Genomic DNA, 24550 nt, shown 5'->3' with positions numbered 1-24550 from the left:
TACGTACTTTAAATATAATCTATATGGAGTGGATGGGTATCGTTTCCATTTTCCATTAGACTCGAAAACGAACCGCGCCTTCTCATCTCGCCGATCCTTCTATCTATATCATTAAGCAACAAGTGAGATGCGTCAGTCTCACTTTCACTAATGTCTTCTCCGTTAGAATAAAGTGAAAGTCTAATATTGGAGACTAATGGTGATTGTGCTGCAGGACCAATAACCTCTGGCTTTGTCCAATTGTGGTACTCACTGTCATCATTGGAATTTCTGTCACCTGATAGATTTCCTGTAAGGTTTTCGTCACCAAATGGAGAGTCGATATGAATAGTAGTCGTAGACTCAACATCCGATAATGAGCTTCTATCAAATTCGTCTTCAGTCGAATTATCGTCGTCGTCGTCGTCTTCGTCAAAGCTTAGACTGAAACTATAACAAAGAGTTTCTAGAACAAAATTCCAAGAACCAACCTCAACAAGTTCGTTAATCTTGTCGCTGTAATCTACATTCAAATAACCTACTTTCACTTTTAATTCATTAGGCCGTCTTCTTCCAATACTTGTGAAGCATTTGTAATCTTGAAATAATATAGACTTCTCTGCTTCCATGCTATTATTTGATACGGCTATAATACCTAGATGCTCATGAATAGTCTTGGGATATAAAACATCCTTTAACCAAAGAGAAGAGAACTGTGTTGAAGAGTGCTCTGACTCCAATTTTGAAATGGCATCCGATGAAGCTACTTTGTGTGACACAAATCCATAGTCTAATACATAATTGCTCCGATCAACGAAACAAAATTGCAGACGAGAAAATTTGAGCATTAACGCTTTCAGACTGTTGTAAATAATAGTTGAGCTTTCTTTTTCTTTTAATTTATTGAAATCAATCTGTAAAATTATTACCAAATTATCGGGTCTTTCACGTTTTAATGAAAGAATTGAGCTAATTGTAGTTAAAACGGATTGTATGGTATCGACTGTACTCTGTCTAGACGATTCGGTGGGATCTAAAGTGAATCCTCTCCTTATGATTACCGTATCATTATCGTGATCCATATTGCTAACCTCGACAACTTTGTTAGGCTTGATTAAGCCTAGGAAGGTGCTTGTCTCGCACCTGTCGCCATCTGCAACATCTGAAAAATTCTTTAGGATTGGAAGAGTAGGTAATGTCGACGTGATGTTTTTCTCATCAAATACAAAATCATGGTTCAATAAGGCCGATATCCATTTTTGTACTGTTGTGCTTTCGTTTGAATTTATCTTTTCGATGATGTAAAGGTCTACCGGATTGGGACAATTTTCTTTACTTAAGGTACATTTAAGAACTGAAGCCTCCAGCGTCGTCATTCTCAAATCACTTATTGGTGTATATATTTCTAATTCATTTAGTTTAATTTCCAGAACATCTTCTTCTTCGCCGTTCAATCTTGCTGTTATAAGTGCATTTTCAAATAAGAAACACCAACATTGAAGGTATGTTTGGCCATCTTTTGAAACCATCAATTTGTCTACCAGCCGTAGTAAGCCGTAGTTCGCATCTATTATCCAATCTTTTAGTTCTTCATGAAAGTTGTTTAGAAGTACTTGAATAAAATATGACCTTAAAAGTGGCAGTGGAATTTTGGTTTCGTCATCCCTTGATAATACAGAATCCGAAGTAATGGAAATAGTGTCATTAGCAGATGATATTACAGATGTTGTAGCAAATACAGAACTCCCTCTCGATGTTGTTCTTCTATGACTCGGGGAAGAGTGTAAAAATGGTTTTTTTGAATACATTTGTGGAATTTGATTCCTGTCCTTTGGAGGAGCGGCTAATATAAGATTTGGGCCTAAATTTGGAGTCTGCGAATATATGGTTTGTCTTTCAACTGGTGTATATGATAACCCAAAAGGAGGGAGTAACGGTGAAGGAAGAGGGAGTTGAGACTGCGGTGTAGATGGTAGCTCTGAATCTGGGACTTTGTTAATTAAGAAATCTGAAATAAGCATATCTTTTAATTCTTCGTTCTTCGGTATGCACTGAACAGCCTTGTTAGCATCCTCTTTACATTTCGTACATGGGGGAAAGAGTTCCCCTACATCTGCCTTTGAAGTATTGCCAAATGATATGATAAGACATTCCTGATGGCTTAAATGTCCGCATATAAGCTCTATAACCTTTTCTCCCTTTCTTCTGCTAGAGATGGGTTCATCACAAAGCGTACAGGTTTCATTCAGAAAGGATTTTTTGCTCGAAGTTCTTGGAATTGGATAACCAAAAGGAGCAACCTTGGGTGGTATATTATGTGACGTATAAAAATTAACGCTTTCCTCGGCCGGAGGCTCACTGGCTCGAGACAAGTCAGTATGGCTTGTATAAAATAGTTTAGAATTAGGTCTTGGTAAAGAAGATGTTCTGTGGGGATGTTGTGGTAGATGTTCAGTGAGAACGGATGAGGGCGTGCTTAGTAAATCGCCCTCTTCTTTACCAGAAGATTTCGAGGAACTGATTCTCGAGTTAGGAGAAAAGGAAAAGGTGGAAGACGAAGCAGGAGAAGGCGAAAATCGTTTTTTCTTGCCACTGCTCCTCTGGAATCTGGCCAGTTTTTCTGTCCATTTCTTCCCTCTCGACAACGGCGATAGTGTATTTGGCCTTTCAATATCTGTAACTTGCCTAGGAGTTTTTAACGACGTATTGTATTGAGCTGAGCTGCCATAATTGTTAAATGGAGAGATTATATTGTCTGTCGGAGTTTGCATCATCTATTCCTCCCAGTACTTCCTCCCTTATTTCGGTCCAGTTGTTAAGTAGGTTATCATGTTTTATAACTTTCTTAACTTCTTTTTTTCATGTTTCTTTTTGTCGTAATTTTGAAGAAATTCTCGGTATCTTCTTTCCGATGCAGTTAGGTGATTGATGCGGAAAAGTACATGATGTAAAAGTTTACGAGGTACATACAGACACGCAAGAAAGCAAAAAAAAGCAAGCGAAAAGCCGTCATAAGTATGCATACCTGATACCCAATTGTAACCTGATGCTTAATTGCAGCCTTCAAGTCTACTCGAAGCCATTGCGAATCTTCAAAATGCTAATGCTAGTCACTAATAGTACCCGTACTGGGAACGATGTACTGTAAGAAATCTTTCAACAAATGTAGTTTAAACTTGGTGCCATCTTAAGGCGTTAAGCCACTCTGCTTCTCCCGATGTGTTTAATCTTCGAGGCTGTTGTTATCGCATTGCTCAAAACAAAGTTCTATATTTGCACCCAAGTCAGTGGCGGGCAACAACAGTGTAAGTGTGAGCAGCGATGGCGAAAGGGAATTCCCTGATAAATAGTGGCCGGTAATCTTTTACTCTCTTCTCGCCTGATGTCTTTCGTGTAGGCCATCTATATCCGACCATCATCTTCTACTAGCTTGAGAGGAATTAATAATGCCCTAACGGCGACAGGCCGTAACCCTAGCTTTAAATTACCCGGAATAGGGTTTTTCCTTTTCCATTTTTTTTTTGCATTTTGAAAAATTTTTACAGAGGTAAAGAAAAATTTCAGTAGAAGAGATGAGATGAGCTAGAACATCGTATTATTGGAGATACACTCAGAAACAAGCTGACTCGACCAATACCTCTAAGAATACAATGGCTCTAGCTATCTCCCACGAGGATACTCAGATTTTGTTAAAAGACAAGAATGTACTACAGGACTCGGTCTTGAACAAATACAGAACAGCTGGGCAAATCGCACAAACTGCTCTGAAATATGTCACCTCTTTGATCAATGATTCGTACCATACCAAGACTGCTCAGCGTCAACTATCTGTCTCAGAGTTATGTTTGTTGACAGATTCCTTTGTGCTGACTCGCTTGGAACAGCACTACAAAAACAAAGTCAATGAAAGAGGTATTGCTATTCCAACTACCATCGATATTGACCAAATTTCCGGCGGATGGAGTCCAGAAATTGACGATACACAAAACTTGTTAAACTGGAACAAAAACAAAGATTCCACATTTTCATCTTCCGTAACCGGTATCTTGAGAGCAGGCGATCTGGTCAAAATTACGTTGGGTGTCCACATTGATGGTTACACTTCCGAAGTTTCTCATACCATGGTTATTTACCCAGTCGATGAAGCCAATTCTACTCCTCAACCAACCGGACCATTGTTAGGTGGTAAGGCTGATGCTGTAGCTGCCGCTCACATTGCTATGGAAACAGTAGTCGCATTATTAGCTTGTGCTTTAACACCAGAAAAACTGCCTGCTTCTTTAGGTGGGGCTTCAAAGGGCATTACAGGTCAACTAATCAGAACTATTGTAGACACTATTGCCAGATCCTACAACTGTGGTATTGTCCCTGGTTCTCGTGTAAGAAGAATCAGAAGGTTTTTAGCTGGCCAAAACGAAGGTATTGTTGCCGAAAAAGAATACAAAGGTGTTATTTGGGCAGAATCCCATCAAGAGGCAGAACTTTTGTCTAACACTAATGCCAAGGATTTGGCTGTGGTAGATCGCGGCCAGTCTACTCCGTTTACTAGCGCTTCTGCTATTCCAAGTGATGATTTCGTTGTACAATCAGGTGAAGTTTATTTGATCGATTTAAAGATGGCATCTTTGGAACATTGTAGCAAAAAGGGTTTGGTCACTTTGGAAACTGTAGATTCATATGTTGGTAAATCTCACAAGGAAGGTGAGTTGATCGCTAGACCTGGTGTGTATGTCAGAGATTTCGCTCAAGTCCATATTCTTAAACTAAAGACCGCAAGACAACTATTAACCAAGATTGATAGACAAGGTGTTTACCCATTCAAGTTATCTCATTTATCCTCCAACTTCCCATTCGTCGATGAAAACGAAGAAGAACTTCAGAATCTAAAGAAGGATTTGAGATCATTTAGACTTGGAATGAGTGAAATTTCCAACAATTACTTATGTGTGGAAAGTCCAATACAAATTGCTAGATGGATTCCATGGGACCATATTTTGAAGGCCACTAACTCAAACGGTAATTTGAGTTATGATGCCACTACTACATTAACATTACCTGGTCATGAATTGCCTTTACCAAAATTGGGTGTTTCAGCTATCAAACTTAAATCCTTATTAAATTCAACTAATGAATCTATTTCTTTACCAGTTGCACGTGAATGTAATACTGTCGTATTGTGTGACGCCAGTGTAAGTACAACCGACAGACCAGAATTATTGAGATTAACTGGCGGTTCCAAGACTTGTCAACCAAGTTGGATTCACTCCCAACATGAATTGAACCCTGAAGACTCAATTGTTCAAGGTATCTTTCAATTGGCTACTTTGGCTAAGGATAAGAGATTTGGGCTTCTATTGAAGGAAACACAACCAATGAAGCAGAAAAGTGTTGTCACATCAAATGTTGAAGTTGAAGAAACGATGAAGATGTAAGGAACTCTTTACACTCTTAAATATCGTATATAAATAGTATAAGTATATCATATAATGTAAAATAGAATATTATAAAAGAGATGATGCAGCAGTATCGCTTTATTACCTTTGCTCATATTCTCTATTTTTGATTTCACATTATCTTTCGAGAGCTGGTGAAATAAAGACTTTTGTCTATGTATATTCGTTTTCGTAACACTATAAATTATTGCATATACGAACTGCTAAAATTAAATCATGTCATCATCGTCATCAATGTCATCATCGCCAATTGATAAAGATGAACCAGGTGCTCTGAAATTAGCAGGTTCTTCCACAAATTGTGAGAAATGGAAGACTATGAAGGAAACCCCCAAAATAAAGGTAAACATTCCTGCTAACTTGTTGAAAATACCGCCGAAGCTGATTATTAAACCTAGTAAGATATAAGAAAGCCCCCTTCCAAGGAAACTAAAATAAAAAGACGCATATCTGTAAAGGTTTGGTGGCACTTTAAACTCTAAATAAATGATTGGAATTGTAAGTGCTAGTCCATACACGGCTAGGAGAAAAATGCTTAAATTGGTGAAAAGGTACTTCAATTGCGAAAGTGCGGCGATGGTATCTAAACAGCCAATTGAAATGTTTGCAATTTTAAAAAACTTTGGGGGAATGGTTGACATCTTCTCGGTCGTATTATCTTGGTCGTTTTTACGTTGTTTACCGTGCGCTTCTCGTCAAAGATATATGTACTACAATTTCATTTTATTTCAAATGGATTTTCATTTCCAGATCTACGCGCCCCGGCCCCGCCCCCTTTTACTCAGAAACCTTTGAATGACAAATATAATCAAGGCCTTCACAATTGTTAAAACTGTGGTTAAGAAGGCGTCAAAATCGTCAAAAGCCAAGCACAGTAAGCAATAAGTAATCTCCTTAAAGTATCATGAAGTAGTGTACACATAATATATAACCCTTATCATGAGACGTATAAGACTGTCGATACAATCATCTTTCAAAAATCGACTTAGCTTAAACAAAAGGATAACAGCAGTGATAATATTTGTGGGAATAGAGATAGGAGTAGATACAGAAAACAGTGATAATAATAGTAATAGTAACAGAAAAAACTATTTTTGTGTTATATATTAAGAAACTATTTTTTTTTTAGAGGTTTAGTATATTTTGTGATTTGTAAAATTGAAAATTTGGTGAATTAGTGTTAGATAGAGATGTTTCATTTCCTTCCTCTAAAAAAAGCATCAAAATCGAAATTGCATTGATTTTCATTAGCAAGAAAACTGGAGTGGTAAATCTTCATTTCTCGTTAGAATTTTCAGTACTCTTATTTGGCTGGTTCACCTTCAGTTTGTTCAGCTGGAGTTTGTTGTTGTTGCTGCTGTTGTTGTTGATCTTCTTGACCTGATTCAGAAATGTCTGAGGTCCATAATGTCAAGTTATCTCTTAATAATTGCATGATCAAAGTACTATCTTTGTAAGATTCTTCGGATAAAGTATCTAATTCAGCAATAGCATCATCAAAAGCTTGTTTGGCCAAATGACAGGCTTTGTCTGGGGAGTTTTGAATTTCGTAGTAGAAAACGGAGAAGTTCAAAGCTAAACCTAAACGAATTGGGTGAGTTGGAGGTAATTCGGTGGTGGCAATTTCAGAGGCAGTTTTGTAAGCCTCTAAAGAGGCATTCGTTGCCTCTTCTCTAGCGTCACCGCTGGAGAATTCAGCCAAATAACGGTGGTAATCACCCTTCATTTTATAATAAAACACTTTAGATTCACCAGTAGTGGCAGAAGGGATCAAATGAGAATCTAATACGGACAAAATATCATCGGAGATTTTAGTCAATTCGGTTTCAATTTTAGAACGGTAAGAACGAATCAATTCAACTTGATGTTCGGATTTTTCTTTTGACTCTTCTTTTTGTTCAATTGAAGAAACTATCCTCCAAGAAGCACGACGAGCACCAATTACGTTCTTATAGGCAACTGACAATAAGTTACGCTCTTCGACGGATAATTCTTGACCTGAAGAAGCAACGGCCTTCATGTTTTCGACCATTTCTTCGTAACGTTCGGCTTGTTCTGCCAATTTGGCCAAGTAGACGGAATCTTCACGAGTTTGAGACATCTTTTCTATTGTAATGGGTACTTTTTTTTTTGTGGATACTATTTATTCTTTTCTTTTTCTTTAGAAATTGAGGAAATAATAATAAATATAAATCTTCTGTTTAGGATTTTGAGTTTTTGTTTTTCCCCCTTAATCAATCTATTATATTAAGATCAAATCAAGAGTGAAAATTTATTTGAAGAGTTAGTAATCGATTAGACGATGAATGAATAAAAAGTTTAGGATAGCTTAATATAACTTCAAACCTTCCGTTATGCAAATAATGGAAATTACCGAATGCCCTGAAATCTGATTTGCCCCTTTCGGCCGGTTTTTCTCTGATATTTTCCAAGTTTTCAACCAAACCGGGTGACGTAATCTTGGCGTATTTCGAATAACACCGAATAATCCACTAGTACTTCAAAAAGTGAAGTCAAAAAGTCAAATTCCGGCAAATGTTCCTATTATTTTCCTTTTCTGTGTTGGTGTTCGATCGCGTGTTAAACAGCGTCTGTTGAGTAGAAAACAAAAATATGTTCATGATTGTATCTTTGACCCTGAAAATCAAATGAATTCGGACACAACGTTGAATAAGCAAATCTTGAACGTCTTCAATTCTCATAGTAGAAGAAAAAAAAATGCATTTATACCAATTGAAGATAAAACCAACAGGTAGGGTCCACGGAAGAAGAGGAAGCATTATAACATTTCACGTGATTTGATGGTCAGTAAAGGTAAAACAAACACATTTAGGACATGGACGTGATTGGTGGTAGGTAGTGCAAAACAGAGAAGAGTGATGGTGTATAAGATTGAATGGAAGAAGCTATCAATAAAAACAAATAAGCAAATAAAGATACATACAATTTGGTTCAGAGTTGGATTCTTAATACTAAGAAACTGTAAATGAGAATGCAATTGATCACTGCTATACAAAAGGAAGTTCAAGCTGGAAACAAAATAGGGGAATATACAAAAGTAAGATGCAAGTCTTGAATATATACAAACAAGGACTAGACCATGGTTAAGCTCTTGTTATAAATAAGATAAGGCAGAATGGAGAAAGAGGAGAAGAGCGATCCATGCGATTCGCCCCCGAATCTTCGTGTCATGCCCGCCTGTGCACTTTCTACGAAGCCGGCAGTGGCGTATTATCACTTACAACGGAGCGCGGACTTTGGCGGCTATTTTCGGGTTTTTAAAGAGATATGGGATTGATCAGAACGAAGTATCATGGTCATTCACTTGAAAATTAAGAAACATCCAGTGGCCTGATTGATCAGATTAAGAGACCGAACGTGTCAGAAGTGCTCCTCACAAAGAAAATCATATTATATAAACTCTGTAGTCCCGCATAATAGCCATATCTAAGCATGTGTTGAATCGCGAGCTTGGCGCTAGCATATCTTTATTCTTGTCCTGAAAGTAGTTCATGTATTACGTTATCATAAGAAAAGGGTGCTACATTAAATAAGTTGTGCGAGATCTACTTCAAATGGCACAGGATAAAATTATGGTCGTAGTACAGCAACCACCTTTCTCGTAATAAAATCACCTGTCTTTTCGAGAAAATTTGTGGTGTAGCCTATAGAAACTGTTGTGAAACTCTCCAAAGAAGCTCGAGGATCAGACAGTCAAATTGTAGTTTACCTGTGTCTCTCTATATAATTGACAATACTTCAGTAAGAATAGAAGTAGGAACTTTGACGATTAAATAAAACGTTCCCCTGTTGAAAATAAACTCTTATATTTACTATTTTAATGATCAGCGGGCCAGGATGTATATCATATGATCTATGATCATTCTTTTACGGCTTTTGATCTTGGCTTCTTTTTTCTAGTTGAAGTTATAACTCAATTGTCCTCACCCAAGAAGGAAGAATGAGTAACTGTACTGCTCTACCATCAAACTCATGATGACCCACCAATTTAAGGCCACGAAGTGTAGACCACCGTACGCTGGCTCTCGGGCCTAGAACAATTGCGACATGCAACAAGCCGTGGAGTTTTATGAATGCGCCATTTGCTTTTTGTGAATGAACATCGTCGATCTTATGACCTACATTATGTATTGTCCCAATTAGTATCTCCTGATAATCCGCATCCGAGCGACTCTCATTCACATGAGAACTTGTAGTGGAAGGCACCTACGGTGCGTGACGGTTCTATTGTATGTTGCCTTTCTTTCACTTTTACACTTTCTTCTTTGTGAAAGCCGCCTACATATCAAAAGATTATTCCTGGTGACCAAAAAAGGGGATACAATGTACACGCGGTGTTGACGCGTTGGGTCATGTTGGCGAGGTATATAATTTAAGAAATGTTTTTTAACTTAGCGACAAATGCTGGCTGACCTGTCGAATTCAAATGGTAATGGAGGCTGAACGTCCATGTACGTTTATATAAGCAAGAGCATGATATTCACGTTTCTAAGAGGCAATTCCCTTATCGTATGTTAGTATGATTCTCAACTTTAAATGAGAAATTTCCTTTATTCAGAAGATAGTATAACGGCGCTGATAGTTTCCGCTTTGGTCCAGCAAAAATGTGTCACCAAGGCTGAGTTAACACCTTTCTATTCAGCCTTTCTCCCTTTACAGACATAGTTGTTCTGGTCCTATAGTGTAGTGGTTATCACTTTCGGTTTTGATCCGGACAACCCCGGTTCGAATCCGGGTAGGACCTTATTTTTAAATTTTTTTCAACTGTGGCATTCGTCACCACCATTTCTTTTTTTTCATCATTAGCATCGTGTCACGAGGGTGCCGGACTACGAGGTCAATAGAATATTTCAATGAGTAAGCACTCTTTCCAAGCTTCAATGATGTGTTTCTGTTCATTCATCTCTTTTCTTTGAATTACCATCCAAGAACAACAATACACAACAGCGAATCATTTTTATCAAATGCCAGTTATTGAAATCGACGATCAAGACCAATTTACCCACCTAACAACCACTGTAGCAGGTGACAAGTTAATAGTTCTTTATTTCCATACTAGCTGGGCAGAACCATGCAAGGCATTGAAACAAGTGTTTGAAGCCATCAGTAATGAACCCTCCAACACTGGCGTCTCCTTTTTATCTATTGATGCCGATGAAAACTCAGAAATTTCAGAGCTCTTCGAAATCTCAGCTGTTCCATATTTTATCTTAATCCATAAGGGAACCATTTTGAAAGAGTTGTCCGGTGCAGACCCAAAGGAGTTTGTGTCTTTATTGGAAAACTGCAAGTTGTCAATAAATCCAAAATTGGCACAAACTGGTACGATTACTGAAGACGCAAACGTGAACGAAGAAAACCAGAATGAAGATGATGAAGACGACGACGAAGAGGAGGAGGAGGAGGAAACTGAGGATCAAATAAACGCAAGATTGACTAAGTTGGTTAATGCTGCTCCAGTAATGCTATTCATGAAGGGAAGCCCCTCAGAACCAAAATGTGGGTTTTCAAGACAGCTCGTGGGCATTTTAAGAGAACATGAAGTAAGATTCGGTTTCTTCGATATATTAAGAGATGATGCTGTTAGACAAAATTTGAAGAAGTTTTCTGAATGGCCTACTTTCCCTCAGCTGTACATGAACGGGGAGTTCCAGGGTGGTCTAGATATCATCAAGGAGTCCTTAGAAGAAGACCCTGACTTCTTGCAGCATACTCTTCAAACTTAAATAGAAAACGTAGTGTAATTAGGCAAACGTAGTACAGTTAGTAAAAGTTCGCGCATTAGCCAATTATAATATGTATGAATAAAATGTGTTCTCATATAACCAAATTAGATCGTTCGGCGCATTATTGCCCGGAAAACACGAACGCGTGAAGGAAAGCTAATACGCGTCTTTTTTTTCCAGTTTTCGAAAACCTCATCATCGTTATACAGACTTAATAATCAGAATCCCGACCATTGCAACAGCTACAACATTTGGTCAGAAGGTTTTATCAGCTGTCATTCAACAAAACCTTTAGTAAAAGTTTCACTTGTTAGAGGCCTGATATAGCTAGTTTATACTTCCAAAATGGCCCCAGCTACCCCTAAAGCTTCTAAGACTGCCCAGTTTAAGAATGGCTCCACGTCGTCCCAAAAAAAAATGAAACAGTCAAGTTTACTGTCATTTTTCTCCAAACAAGCATCTTCTGCGACGCCCACCAAAGGAGCACCTCAAGCTATTCCATCGAGTTCACAAAACCCAGCTACTAGTAAGACAACGGAGAAGTCAGAAGATAAAAAGTCCAAACAGCTTTTTGTAGATATAGATGACAACAATGATATGACAATGGCTGAAGAAACGCCGTCAAGTACCAGTCATTCTCAAGAGTTCCAGTCAGATACCTTACTAAACACTAATACAACTGAAGTTAAGAACGCCATTGCAGATGATGATTCGTCATCCTCTTCACAAACTCGAAGAAACCATAAAAGAACGATCAATTATGCTGAAAGTGATGAAGAAGACTCTAGCACTTTGTCTACCAACAAACGAAAGAGGAGTAAAGTGATTGACAGCGAAAGTGATGAAGACGAATATGTACCCGATAAAAATGATGTGGAAGCTGAAGATGATGAAGATAACGATATTATAGAAGCCAAAGAAGACATCAAAGACGAATTGGCAGATAATGATGGTGGAGATGATGACGATGATGATCTGTTGTCCTTAGTGGAGTCGTCTTCAAAGAGAAAGTCATCAAATACTTCCCATTCTTCATCACCTTTTGCAAGAAACACATCACATAGCATTTCAAAGAATGCGAGTAGACCAAATCAAGGCCAAAGAAAATCTTACACTCCTCCTCACACCCAAAAATCAATGGTTTCTAAATCCAGCAAATTCAATAAACAAAATGAAGAGAGATATCAATGGCTAGTTGATGAACGTGACGCCCAGCGCCGTTCCAAAAGTGATCCGGAGTATGATCCAAGAACACTGTATATCCCATCCTCTGCATGGAACAAATTTACACCGTTCGAAAAACAATACTGGGAAATTAAATCCAAAATGTGGGATTGCATTGTTTTCTTTAAAAAGGGTAAGTTCTTTGAACTTTATGAGAAAGATGCCTTATTGGCTAATGCCTTATTTGATTTGAAGATTGCAGGTGGCGGACGTGCTAATATGCAATTGGCCGGTATCCCAGAAATGTCGTTCGAATACTGGGCAGCTCAGTTCATTCAGATGGGGTATAAAGTTGCCAAGGTGGACCAAAGAGAATCAATGCTTGCTAAAGAAATGAGAGAAGGTTCGAAGGGTATCGTTAAAAGAGAACTACAATGTATACTAACCTCAGGTACTTTAACTGATGGCGATATGTTACATTCGGACTTAGCAACCTATTGTCTCGCTATAAGAGAAGAGTCCGGTAATTACTATAACCCAACCGAATTAGATACGTCGACCACGGCTAAAAAGTTGAACACGAAAATATTCGGTGTGGCCTTTATTGATACTGCCACTGGTGAACTTCAAATGTTGGAGTTTGAAGATGATAGTGAGTGCACGAAACTAGACACGTTGATGTCTCAAGTGAGACCTATGGAAGTTGTTATGGAGAGGAATAATTTGAGCACACTGGCTAACAAAATCGTCAAGTTTAATTCTGCCCCCAATGCAATTTTCAATGACGTAAAAGCCGGTGAAGAATTCTATGACTTTGATAAAACTTATTCTGAAATAATATCATCTGGATACTTTTCTACAGAAGAAGATTGGCCAGAAATTTTAAAGACGTACCATGATATGGGGAAGAAAGTTGGTTTTAGTGCATTTGGTGGATTGTTGTACTATTTGAAATGGCTAAAGTTAGATGAAAATCTAATTTCGATGAAAAATATCAAAGAGTACAATTTTGTTAAATCGCAAAACTCCATGGTTTTGGATGGTATCACTTTACAAAACTTAGAGATTTTTTCCAATTCGTTTGATGGTTCCGATAAGGGAACACTGTTCAAACTATTTAACAGGGCCATTACTCCAATGGGTAAGAGAATGATGAAAAAATGGTTAATGCATCCACTATTGCATAAGAACGATATTGAAAAGAGACTCGACAGCGTTGACTCTTTATTACAAGATATCACTCTAAGAGAAGAACTTGAAATGACGTTTTCTAAGCTGCCTGATCTAGAGAGAATGCTGGCCCGTATCCACAGCCGAACAATTAAAGTGAAAGATTTCGAAAAAGTCATTACAGCATTTGAAACGATTGTTCAATTGCAAAACTCTCTACAAAATAATAATTTAAAGGGAGATGTTTCGGATTACATATCATCTTTCCCCAAGGGGCTTGTGGAAGGTGTTGAAAACTGGACAAACGCGTTTGAAAGACAAAGAGCAATCAACGAAAATATTATTGTCCCACAGAGGGGATTTGATGTGGAATTCGATAAATCACTGGATAAAATACAGGAGTTGAAAGACGAATTGATGGAAATATTAATGAGGTACAGAAAGCAGTTCAAATGTTCGAACATACAATATAAAGATTCTGGTAAGGAAATTTACACTGTCGAAATTCCAGTTTCTGCAACCAAAAGCGTCCCATCAAATTGGGTTCAAATGGCAGCAAACAAAACCTATAAAAGATATTACTCTGATGAAGTAAGAACTTTAGCGAGATCGATGGCAGAGGCCAAGGAATTACACAAGACTCTAGAAGAAGATATAAAGAATAGGCTATGTCAAAAATTCGACGTACACTATAATTCGATTTGGATGCCCACTATACAAGCTATCTCTAATATAGACTGTCTGTTGTCTATAACAAGAACATCCGAATCTTTAGGCGCTCCCTCTTGTAGGCCGATTATTGTGGATGAATTCGATCCAAAAACAAATGCCAAAATGAACGGTTACTTGAATTTCAAGTCATTGAGGCATCCATGTTTTAATCTCGGTGCTACCACCGCAAGAGACTTTATCCCTAATGACGTTGAGTTAGGTAAGGATCAACCTCAATTGGGATTGTTGACAGGTGCCAATGCGGCAGGTAAATCAACAGTATTAAGAATGACATGTATCGCCGTAATTATGGCACAAATGGGCTGCTACGTACCCTGTGAATCTGCTGTTTTGACGCCAATGGATAGAATCATGACGCGTTTAGGGGCCAATGATAATATAATGCAAGGTAAATCCACATTTTTCGTGGAGTTGGCTGAAACGAAAAAAATACTAGATATGGCAACAAACAGATCGTTGTTGGTTGTTGACGAGCTGGGGAGAGGCGGTTCATCAAGCGATGGGTTTGCCATTGCAGAAAGTGTGCTACACCACGTGGCGACACATATTCAAAGTTTAGGATTTTTCGCCACACATTACGGTACACTGGCACTAAGTTTTAAACACCATCCCCAAGTAAGGCCATTGAAAATGAGCATTCTGGTGGATGAAGGAACCAGGAACGTGACTTTTCTGTACAAGATGGTCGAAGGCCAAAGTGAAGGTTCATTCGGTATGCATGTGGCGTCAATGTGTGGGATTTCAAAGAGTATTATCGACAATGCGCAGATTGCAGCAGACAATTTGGAGCATACATCTAGATTAGTCAAAGAACGTGATTTGGCAGTCAACAATTTAAAAGGAGAAGTTCTCTCTTTATCTGGTGGCTTACAGAGCGATTTCGTTCGGATTGTGTACGGAGATGGGTTGAAAAATTCAAAATTGGGTTCCGGAGAAGGCGTTTTGAATTATGATTGGAACATTAAAAAAAATGTCTTGAAAAATCTCTTCAGTATGATCGATGGTTTGGATTCTTAGTTACTTGAATGTTGTTTTTTATGTGCGTATATAGCCTTTTTTTAGTTTTAGTTCTTAAAAGATGGTTTAGAAGAAAATAAGATGACAGAAAAGAAAATGAAAAGTAGCAAGGTTATAGAATAATTTATAAACAGTAATAGCGAAAGTAGGAAAGAGAACGTAAGATTTTAGTAGAGAATAATTAAAACACGAAAATTAATACATTATAAAAAACCAAAATTAAAAATATTGTTACAGGAAATTTAAATATGTTTTTTTTTTTTCTTAAATCCTTTTTGTATATCATTTACTCATCATTATGATTCAGTTAATTTAGCATTTTCCATTTCTTGAGTACATGGAATTTTCTTATTTAGATGTTGTAAAACATGATCTCTTCTTTTGAATCTTTTACCGCATCTTGGGCAAGAGTGGGGCTTTTCACCAGAATGAACAGATTTTTTATGCCTTGTTAGATGATGACCAGAAGAAAATTGCCTGTTACATTCTCGACAAATGTAGATCTTGCCATGGTCTGACATAATGACTTCATTTTCACCAAATTTAGAAGAATGCGGTTGATAATTATTACCGTTACTATTCATCGAAGAAGTATTGTACGTTTCATTATTATTGGCATCGTTGTTCAAAATTGCTGAATTAGGTTCTTGTTTATTGCTGGCGAAATTGTATTCAAAATTGTTACTATTGTTATTGCTGTTATCGTTACCATTGAGTATTTTGGGTTTTTTGTGAAGTGGAGAAAAAGATGGACCTGCATCTAAGGGATTAATATTATTACTATTTTGACGAATTCCAGTACCGTTCGAATAGTCGTTAATTGTGGAAGAGTACATTAGTGGGTTGCTTACGCCCAAAGGAGACCTATAATCGTTGACAAACGAAGATATGGGGCTCTTTGAAGCTTCTCTTGAAATATTTAAAGTAACCACATTATTTCTCTTAAGAAATGGAATATTGGATGTAGAAGGAGATAATGGGGCGAGACCTGAATTTAACGGGTTCTTGGAGTTGGTTAAATACAGAGACAACGGATTGGGACTGTAAGTGGGATTAGGAGACACAATCGATAAATTGTGAGGTGCTGATGTAGCCGTGGCATTAGCCGTGGCAGTACCGTTGGAGTATGTGTTGTTACCATTGCTGCTGTTATTGTTGATTATGCTACCGTTATATGAAGTATGGCCGTTTGGATTCATTGGTGAAGACAACGGCGGTAGCGTTAGTCTCGGAGATGCAGTGGCACTGTTGGCCAAAGTGGCCAAACTTAAAGCCAACATGTTGTCATCGTTATCACCACCTAAACCCGAGGATCCATTTAAAGTGGACGAGTGCATCATCGAGGAAGGGACCGTTGAAACGTTGTTATTACTACTGTTATTGGTACTGTTATTGGTGCTGCTAGTGGCATTGGCACCAGAGATTGCAGCTGCGGGCACAGCACCACTGTTAACGTTGTTGTGGTTTGGATTGCCATTTGTGATAGTGGATGGATTAGTCGACGCATTTGTCATATTAGATAGTAAAGAATTTGTATTTGTCAAAGATGGAGTACCAAAATTGCTTAAATTGGATGGAATATTCATTTGAGGCAATTGCGGAGTTAGAATCTTTCTTTTGAATTTTGAAGTGGGGTCATCTAAGGTAGGTTCTACAATATTTGATAAATCCATCATTCTTGATAGTAGTGGAGAAGAAATCCTGCTTATTGTGGTTTGATTCATGTTCAAGAACTGGTTGACACCATTGGGCGTGGTAGATCGAAGAGAACTACTTTGTGGCCTGTTCATATTGATGTTGGAGAATAAGGGGTTTTTGTTGTCTTCAAGGTTTTGTAATTCCTGAGAGGAATGGTTTAGTAGCTCATCGAAACTGCGAACTTTTTGGAATAAGTCATTATCGTTATCGTTATCGTTGTTGGATTCTCTTTGCTCAGATTCATTAGAATCGTAGGATAGGTTGGAAAAGGCACTAGTCTTCTCTTCTTCCTTCTTCGATGCACAAACACATTTAAACGGTTGCTTTCTAACAATAGTTTGCTGGTCTAAGGTGAATTCAATGGATTCACAAAGATTATAGCCATAGTTAAATCCTGAATTCATGCTATAAGGAAAAGTGATGATGAATTCGTGTTCAAATTGTACGACTCTATTGAATTTCACCTTATTCTTTTTCAAGAAATCTGGAGATGTTAGAACATTTTGATGTCTCATAAATGCAGGACAATTTTTCTTATCAGATAGTAACTCCTTTGATAAAAGATTCAAAAATCGGTCTGTATTCAAACAGGGTACGGAATACCATTGTTTGGGGGCACCGAAGTGCAAGTAGTTTATTGAACATTTGTTCTGTTCATCCAAATGCCATGGAAACATCGATTTAGGTAGACCTGAGAGTATATGTCTATTGCTTGAATTTATGGAATCCGATAAATTATTTAAATTCCATAAAGTCAGATCGTAGGGGAAAAGTGAAGAGGCTTCGTCCACACCATAGAGCGGTTTGGACAGAAAAACAGTTTTCCAAAAATCGCTTTCCAAAAACTGTAGTTTTGTCAAGTCATAAAAATCGTCTTGATTGCTTAAGTCATAGTTTTGTTTCAAGACTTCATCATCCTGGCTTTGCTTTATTCGACCATCAGAATTGGAGGCCATATTCTTCCACTGCGTTAAATCATACGATTTATCATCGTAGTCGTTTTCGACAGTGAAGAGGCCGTTTTCTTGTTGTCCCTCCCACTGCTTGACATTTTGATGAATTGGGGAGTTGATTCGAACAGTCTTCAAAGACTCCACAGAGGGAGAATCTTCCAAAAGATCTAGCCATTCCTTGGGAGGGATGACCTTGACAATGCCGTTCTCCAACCCGAATTTGGTGATTTCGTCAATGAAATACTGAAAATTTGCAAATTCCATCATGGAGGGCCTAAAGACGGGGACGCCGTCAATAACCTCGACCGGCTTAATTTCCATTGTGCGCTGATTTCCCTGGATACTCTTTGAATCAAAAGCTTATAACAACCTTCACTTTGTAAAAGCAACTACTTTTTAAACGCCCAACAAAGGAATAAAATAGTGGAGATGAAAAAATCAGGAAAAAGCAAAAAAAAAATGAAGAATCAAAAAAAATCCGTATGACGAAAAATTCCTGTCAGCAATTAACTTAGCAAGGAAATAGTAAGGAGAGGCTAAATATACTAGAGCTCACTTTTTGCACCAGACCAACTTCTTTACTTCTATATGGTGGGGGATTTTCTTCCTGCTTTTTCCGCTAACTTTTTTCCCGATATGCGTAGAAGAAACGTTTCAAACACACACACACACACACACACACACGTACACAAACGTACTTATTGCCACTCGTTCCTCAAGGTAAACGGTAAGCGTTACAAATGTCTTTCCAGTAAATAGTATCGAAGATTTCTAAACCGAAAGATAAAAAACAGCAGTTTTTTTTGTTTGTTTTTTTTTGCTCCTTCTCTTTCAAGTGTAAAAACTGAATCGGATGCAAACGCAAGTGCAAATCAAGGGACCTGTAAGAACAAACAGAACACTCAACGATAGTAGTAATAACGACCTTGCTGTCTCCCTCTATAAAGCAACTCCGTATCACAATACCGCCACAGCGCAAGAAACAACGAGATATATTTCCTTGAAGCACAAAACGCCATCCCTTCCCCTTGCCCTTGCCCTTGCCCTTGCCGACGCCCTTTCCCCTCAAAGTCTTTTTTTCTTTTTCTCACCCCGGCGTCACCATCCCCTCTTGGCGCCGGGGCAATTCCCGGGGCAGGGGGGAAGGAAGTGGGCCACCAAGCCCCTTTGCCCGCCAGGCCCGTGCGGCGTACGTTCCGGGCCCCATGGTGCGGGGTACCGCCGTCCGGCGTGATGCGCCCTGCAAAAACATCTATATCTTTAACATATGACTTAATAACTATACAAGTACAAAAAACGGAAAAGGCCGACGACTAGCGCGGCTGGTCGCGACTGTGGCGGCTGAGTAATGTCTCTGCGTGGGTGATACCCGGCAAGTCCAGCGAGGCACGTGCACGTTCTACTGAGTAGCGTGTGTCCAACTGGCGATTGGCCAGCATGTCCTCTCTGGTACGGTCCAGCGACGTTCTAAGCCTGCTGCCACGGGCGCTGGCCATGGATCGTCTGGGCATGTCCATAGGCGCTGTGGTGGGTGTGAGCAGTCCACGGTCCATCGAGGTGGACACGCGGTATCCCTTGAGTGTGCCCTGTTGGCCCTCGAGGATGCTCATGGGGATTTCCTCTGTGATAATGGTTTCCTGGGAGTGGCTAATGCCATCATCGAGGTGGGCGCCTAGCGAGATAGACTTTTTAAAGTCCATGCATGCGAGTGCGCCGTCGATTCTGGGCCTGCTGGGGTCCGTGGGGTCGTATCCCTCTGGGTAGCGATCGAAATCACCGCGCTGCCACATTTCTCTGATGATCTCTATATCTCTCGGATAGAAGATCTTTTTGAAGGAGTCGAAGGTGAACCTTGGCAATAGACAGAACAGTATGCCGACAAAGAGAACCGCCCAGAACGTAGGTTGTCCGAAGATTCGGGCCGCGCCCTTGAAAAACTCGTTACTCGATGATGCACTGGTCCAGATCCCTGTCCATCCAAAGAACACAAGGGCCGACAACGCTACGAAAAGTCCGCAGAACCAGTCCCATCTGTGTTGCTCCATGAAAATGTAAAGGTTGCAGGATATGACTGCAATTGCCGTGACCGGCACACCTACGTAATAACGATGGTCTAGTCCGAGCCCATTGTTGGTTACTATCATGTTCTTGTGGTACACTAGGTAGGGGAAAAAGAAGCATATCGCGGACTGGTACACACCGTCAAGCATGTACAAAATAAACTTCCATTGGTTCCATTCTTGCCTTAAAATACCCACCCGGTACAGTTGTGGCACCAGCATCGACACGGTGTCGGAGACGTCTTGGTCAAACACGGCTAGTAGGATGACCGGTACTGACGTAAATGCCAGATTGTAAAATGTCAGATACGTGTACTCGAACAAATACGACCCGTCGAAGTTATTGAAAACACTATACCAGAACAACGCCATCAAAAAGATAAGATTCTTGTAGAAAAACTGCGGAATCATCTCTGCCAATCTCTTATAACACCATTTACCGTGCACCAACACCAATCTTGTCACGTACCTGAACTGCCCAATGGCATAATCAGAACACATCACAGCCTGTCTACCTTCTTCACCGGCGATACCTACACCGACATCTGCAGACTGGATCATAGCCACATCGTTGGAACCATCACCGATGGCCAAGGTCATGACATCCAAAGTATTCTTGACCAGCTTGACCACCGCGGCCTTTTGTGCTGGTGATACTCYACAACATAAGACGGCTTTGCAATTCTTACATAATAACAAAAATTTGCGTCTCATATCTTCACCGTTCAAGGCCACCTTCAATGCGTCACCATCAATGATGACTGCGAAATCTCCTTTTGGTAAACCGTGCTCCTTCTTGGCCTCTGCCAATTCCTCTTCGGAGCCGATCATGTTGAATTTCTCTCTCAAGTATTTTGTCACTAGGCTGTTCACCACTTGTGTGGGATCACTACCAAACTCCTCCACATCTTCTCCCGTAGTCTTTAGCACTAGCAGTTCCATTTCATTATTCAAAACATTACACGAAAACCCAATGTTAATAGCAGTTTCTACTTTATCACCCGTTAAGACCCACAACTTGATACCAGCTTCGGCCAACAGAGCAATAGAATCGGGAACACCATCTTGTAAACGATCTTCAATGGCCGTACCACCAAGAAGGATAAGCTCACGTTCAATAACATCCGTGACCTTATCCAATTCTTCTTCTCTGTTAGTCACAGAAGCAGCCGCAACATCGTAGGTCTTGACCCATTCCTCATATTCGGACCATGAAAGTTCTCTCTGTGCCAAACACAAAGTTCTTAGACCTTCCGTGGCATATTCTTCTAGATGGAGAGCCGTTCTTTCTAATAGCGTGGGGTCATTTTTAGTACGGTGCAATCTTGAATAGATAACTGAATCCGCACCCTTGCAAATCAAGAGCGCTTTAGGTTCATCGCTCGATGTGGCACCAGAAACCTTGATAATACAACTCATTCTTTTCCTTGATGAGTTAAATTCGAGAATGTTTAATACTTGAAATTCCTTTTGAACACCTTGGATTTCAACAATTGATCCCTTCTTCGCATTACCAATGAAACTGTAACCCAGTTGTCTGGCGGTGGACACTAAAGCCGATTCATCAGGTGATTGCGCCCTAATATCCAGTTTCTTGGGATCGTCCTTATTCGGTTCCACAAGAACAGAATGGCATAATGCAAGCGCTAACAGGAAATGTTCACAACACTTTTGTTGATGATCACCACTGGTTCCTTTCAAATCGTCTACAATTTCCTTAGAGACAAAAGTTAATTCATCAGGAGAGAACTGAGAATTATCACACATCGATCTTAATTCATCAATCATGACTTCCCTTTCTTTTGCTATTGCCTCCTTTTCATGATGACCTTCTGATTCAACATCAATACCTTGTCTTTTTCTCAGCCCAGCCAAGGCCTCTGTATAAGCACGTCCATAGGATACACCATTGATTGTACATTTTTTGAATTCCATAACATTCTGTGTCAACGTCCCCGTCTTATCTGAGAAAATATATTCGATTTGGCCCAAATCATCGGAGATGTTCCACGATTTTGGTGTACACGGATAGTCTAGTTTGGCATTATACAAAAGAACATCAGTGTAAATGAATATAGCTTGCACAGTCTTGATTATTTCCACAGAAATGTACAAGGAGATTGGAACTTGGTAAAGAATAACTGCAACCCAGAACGTAATAAAACCATTTGTGGATGCAGAACCTCCAATGGTACCAAATTCAAAAAACACTCTCGATTGAGATTTCTTCGTATAATAAACACCATTAATGATACCAGTAGTAAAACATAAGATGAATAACATTCCGAGATTTAAAAGAACAGAATAGTTCAACTCTCTCGAAATTCTAGATTTTTTAGTTGGAGTAACACCAGCGTTTATCATAATCTTAGTGTCATCACCAGTAAACATAACTATACCCATAGCCCACTTGGTATTTCTCAAAGAACAACCTCTAAGCAGTACATTATTGATATTGGCCGGCTCATTTTTGACACCACCGTTTTGAATATCTTGCCATTTGACATTACCTTGGTAGGAGTACAAGTTGGCATGAGGCCCTTCACTTTCTACCCAGAATTTCGTCCTGGCAATATCTCTCGAACTCTTGATACTTTTGGTACTTTTTAGTGATTGACGAACTTTTAAATTTGTTTCACCATCCAAATTCTTGGTTTCCACATAACAAGCACCGTCTACATCAGAAGTCGATAGTAAGATCAAATCCGCGGGAATTTCATCGTTGTTGTGAATACGAACGATATCGCCAACCTTCACATTTTTCCAGAAATCTTTGGCAAATCTACAATCGGGACTTGGTTGCAGTGATCTATCGACCAAATTTTCGTCATCACCGTACTTGTTGTTATTTGCTTGAGATATTGTTTGGTTCAAGTTATCGTAATCTAGAGAGGGGCGAGCATAGTCCACAGACATTCTATAACTACCGATAGAATCCAGGGAACTACGAGGACCAAAACTTTTTGAGTTCCTCTTCCTGCGTAGTTCCTCTCTTTTTCTTTGCAGTTTCTTCTGTTTACCAGCAGCGGTAAGATTTTCAGAAAAATACTCAACAACCTTTATTAAACCTTTAGTATTTGCCTTCTTAAACCGTCTCCATAGGGAAACATTATCAAAGGCCACATTTTCATTTTTCACACCGGTTAAAATATGCGTCCTTGTATTATTGACTTCCAAATCCAATACAGTTCTTCTAGAATCTTCAATACCATCCTTAATGGCGGTGATAATGACAATAACAATCAAGGGAACGGCTGCAAATCCTGGATTTGTCACACCAAAAATTTGGAAGGCACCTAGGATTAACAGTGATAGAAAATAAATGTTGGCGAGATTATGAAACTGGAATAGAATGTTTTTGGGGAAAAATGTTAACGGTGTGTACTTCGTAGTTCTGATTTTATTACGGGGATAAACAACTTTTGGTAAGCCGTCTTCATCCAACATATCCTCTGGCAAAGGCAAATTGTAGTACAAAGTTCTTAATTCATCTGATCTGTTCTGAAAGGCTGAATTATCCAGGGTATCATCTTTAGTACTGAATTCATCGATGGCATCATGGAAGTTCTTCTTGGCCCATTTTAAGGTTTTCGACCTATTCACATCCATTCTGCCGAACTTATTTCTTCTTGTACCGAAGCGTACTCTTTTCAATTCATGTTCTGTTTGTGAGTCATTATTGTTATTCTCGTTGTTATTTAGCTCAACATCCTCAAATCCTCCTGAATTAGGTATTGGTGTTGCCTGGAACGAATGGATATCATCATATACTTCATTTGCATGCTCATGAATCTCGTTTTTTTTACTATTAAATTCATCATCGTCGTCAATATCATTATCGTTACTATAGTCGTCGATTCCATCAAAGGTCACTTTTGATAGATCGGGTGTACCAATATCTTTCATTGGCTTGGATTGTCGTTTTAGAATGGAACCATTGGTCTTTGCTAACTCAATACTTCCATGAGATTTACCTGGGTTTTCGAATTGAAAACTATCATCGAAGGGTGACATGGGCGGTAGCCCGTTTGATGCAGATCCTAATTGATGCTCGCTATCATCCCCAAAGGGAGATGTGGGTTTGGAGGGATTTGACATATATGTGTTGAGTATATGCTATAATTCTTTTTCGAATATTTCCTTAACTGGATAATTTGAGATAAAAAGAACTAAAAACAGAAAACAAAAAAAGGTGAACAAAAACAGAGATGACTGGTTTTGAATCTTCCTTAATGTTTTGCGCTTAATCAATTTTTTTTGTTCAAGCTGTTTTAGCAAAGTATCAGTCGCAGCAAAATGAAGCAACGGAAGTGATACTCAAAAGCAAAGTACCAAAATGAGTGACGAAAGTTGATCTATTTATTATTGCTTCTTACTTCACGGAAAAAGAGAAGAGCAATAAAAGCTCCAACAACACGAAATATATTCAGGTGCCGATTATAAAAAGAACAACTTTATGATCTAGAATTAAACGTGGACCCTCGAGACTGTTAGTGCTTACATTACGGTGTAGGACAATCAACCCGGATTCCGCGGAACGGTTGAAAAAATTGGTGTTGAAAAAAAAAAAAAAAAAA

At 39.0% G+C, this 24550-nt stretch overlaps 8 protein-coding genes and 1 non-coding gene across 9 annotated transcripts; 4 read left to right on the top strand and 5 right to left on the bottom strand.

The window, feature by feature from the left end:
* Positions 1 to 8: 8 nt before the first annotated feature.
* On the bottom strand, positions 9 to 2753 carry STE5 (Ste5p; the record flags this gene model as incomplete). The annotated part of the gene is made up of 1 exon (XM_018363540.1): positions 9 to 2753. One exon carries the CDS (start codon positions 2751 to 2753, stop codon positions 9 to 11), a length of 2745 nt encoding a protein of 914 aa, XP_018223669.1.
* An 876-nt stretch (positions 2754 to 3629) lies between these two features.
* Positions 3630 to 5411, top strand: ARX1 (putative hydrolase; the record flags this gene model as incomplete). The annotated part of the gene is made up of 1 exon (XM_018363539.1): positions 3630 to 5411. One exon carries the CDS (start codon positions 3630 to 3632, stop codon positions 5409 to 5411), a length of 1782 nt encoding a protein of 593 aa, XP_018223668.1.
* A 230-nt stretch (positions 5412 to 5641) lies between these two features.
* TVP15 (Tvp15p) lies at positions 5642 to 6073 on the bottom strand (the record flags this gene model as incomplete). The annotated part of the gene is made up of 1 exon (XM_018363538.1): positions 5642 to 6073. One exon carries the CDS (start codon positions 6071 to 6073, stop codon positions 5642 to 5644), a length of 432 nt encoding a protein of 143 aa, XP_018223667.1.
* Positions 6074 to 6735: 662 nt separating this feature from the next.
* BMH2 (14-3-3 family protein BMH2) lies at positions 6736 to 7533 on the bottom strand (the record flags this gene model as incomplete). The annotated part of the gene is made up of 1 exon (XM_018363537.1): positions 6736 to 7533. One exon carries the CDS (start codon positions 7531 to 7533, stop codon positions 6736 to 6738), a length of 798 nt encoding a protein of 265 aa, XP_018223666.1.
* A 2592-nt stretch (positions 7534 to 10125) lies between these two features.
* On the top strand, positions 10126 to 10197 carry DI49_0294. The gene has a single exon. It is a non-coding gene; the product is annotated as a tRNA-Gln (tRNA).
* Positions 10198 to 10417: 220 nt separating this feature from the next.
* GRX3 (monothiol glutaredoxin GRX3) lies at positions 10418 to 11179 on the top strand (the record flags this gene model as incomplete). The annotated part of the gene is made up of 1 exon (XM_018363536.1): positions 10418 to 11179. One exon carries the CDS (start codon positions 10418 to 10420, stop codon positions 11177 to 11179), a length of 762 nt encoding a protein of 253 aa, XP_018223665.1.
* Positions 11180 to 11524: 345 nt separating this feature from the next.
* Positions 11525 to 15262, top strand: MSH6 (mismatch repair ATPase MSH6; the record flags this gene model as incomplete). Its single annotated transcript, XM_018363535.1, has 1 exon — positions 11525 to 15262. One exon carries the CDS (start codon positions 11525 to 11527, stop codon positions 15260 to 15262), a length of 3738 nt encoding a protein of 1245 aa, XP_018223664.1.
* Positions 15263 to 15558: 296 nt separating this feature from the next.
* GIS1 (histone demethylase GIS1) lies at positions 15559 to 18234 on the bottom strand (the record flags this gene model as incomplete). Its single annotated transcript, XM_018363534.1, has 1 exon — positions 15559 to 18234. One exon carries the CDS (start codon positions 18232 to 18234, stop codon positions 15559 to 15561), a length of 2676 nt encoding a protein of 891 aa, XP_018223663.1.
* Positions 18235 to 19226: 992 nt separating this feature from the next.
* On the bottom strand, positions 19227 to 24071 carry DNF2 (aminophospholipid-translocating P4-type ATPase DNF2; the record flags this gene model as incomplete). The annotated part of the gene is made up of 1 exon (XM_018363533.1): positions 19227 to 24071. The coding sequence occupies one exon, from the start codon at positions 24069 to 24071 to the stop codon at positions 19227 to 19229; it is 4845 nt and encodes a 1614-aa protein (XP_018223662.1).
* Between the last annotated feature and the right edge of the window lie 479 nt (positions 24072 to 24550).

This window comes from Saccharomyces eubayanus, chromosome II, assembly GCF_001298625.1.
Source record: "Saccharomyces eubayanus strain FM1318 chromosome II, whole genome shotgun sequence".
In the NCBI taxonomy this organism is placed as follows: domain Eukaryota; kingdom Fungi; phylum Ascomycota; class Saccharomycetes; order Saccharomycetales; family Saccharomycetaceae; genus Saccharomyces; species Saccharomyces eubayanus.
This window is presented reverse-complemented; position numbering and strand designations above follow the sequence as displayed.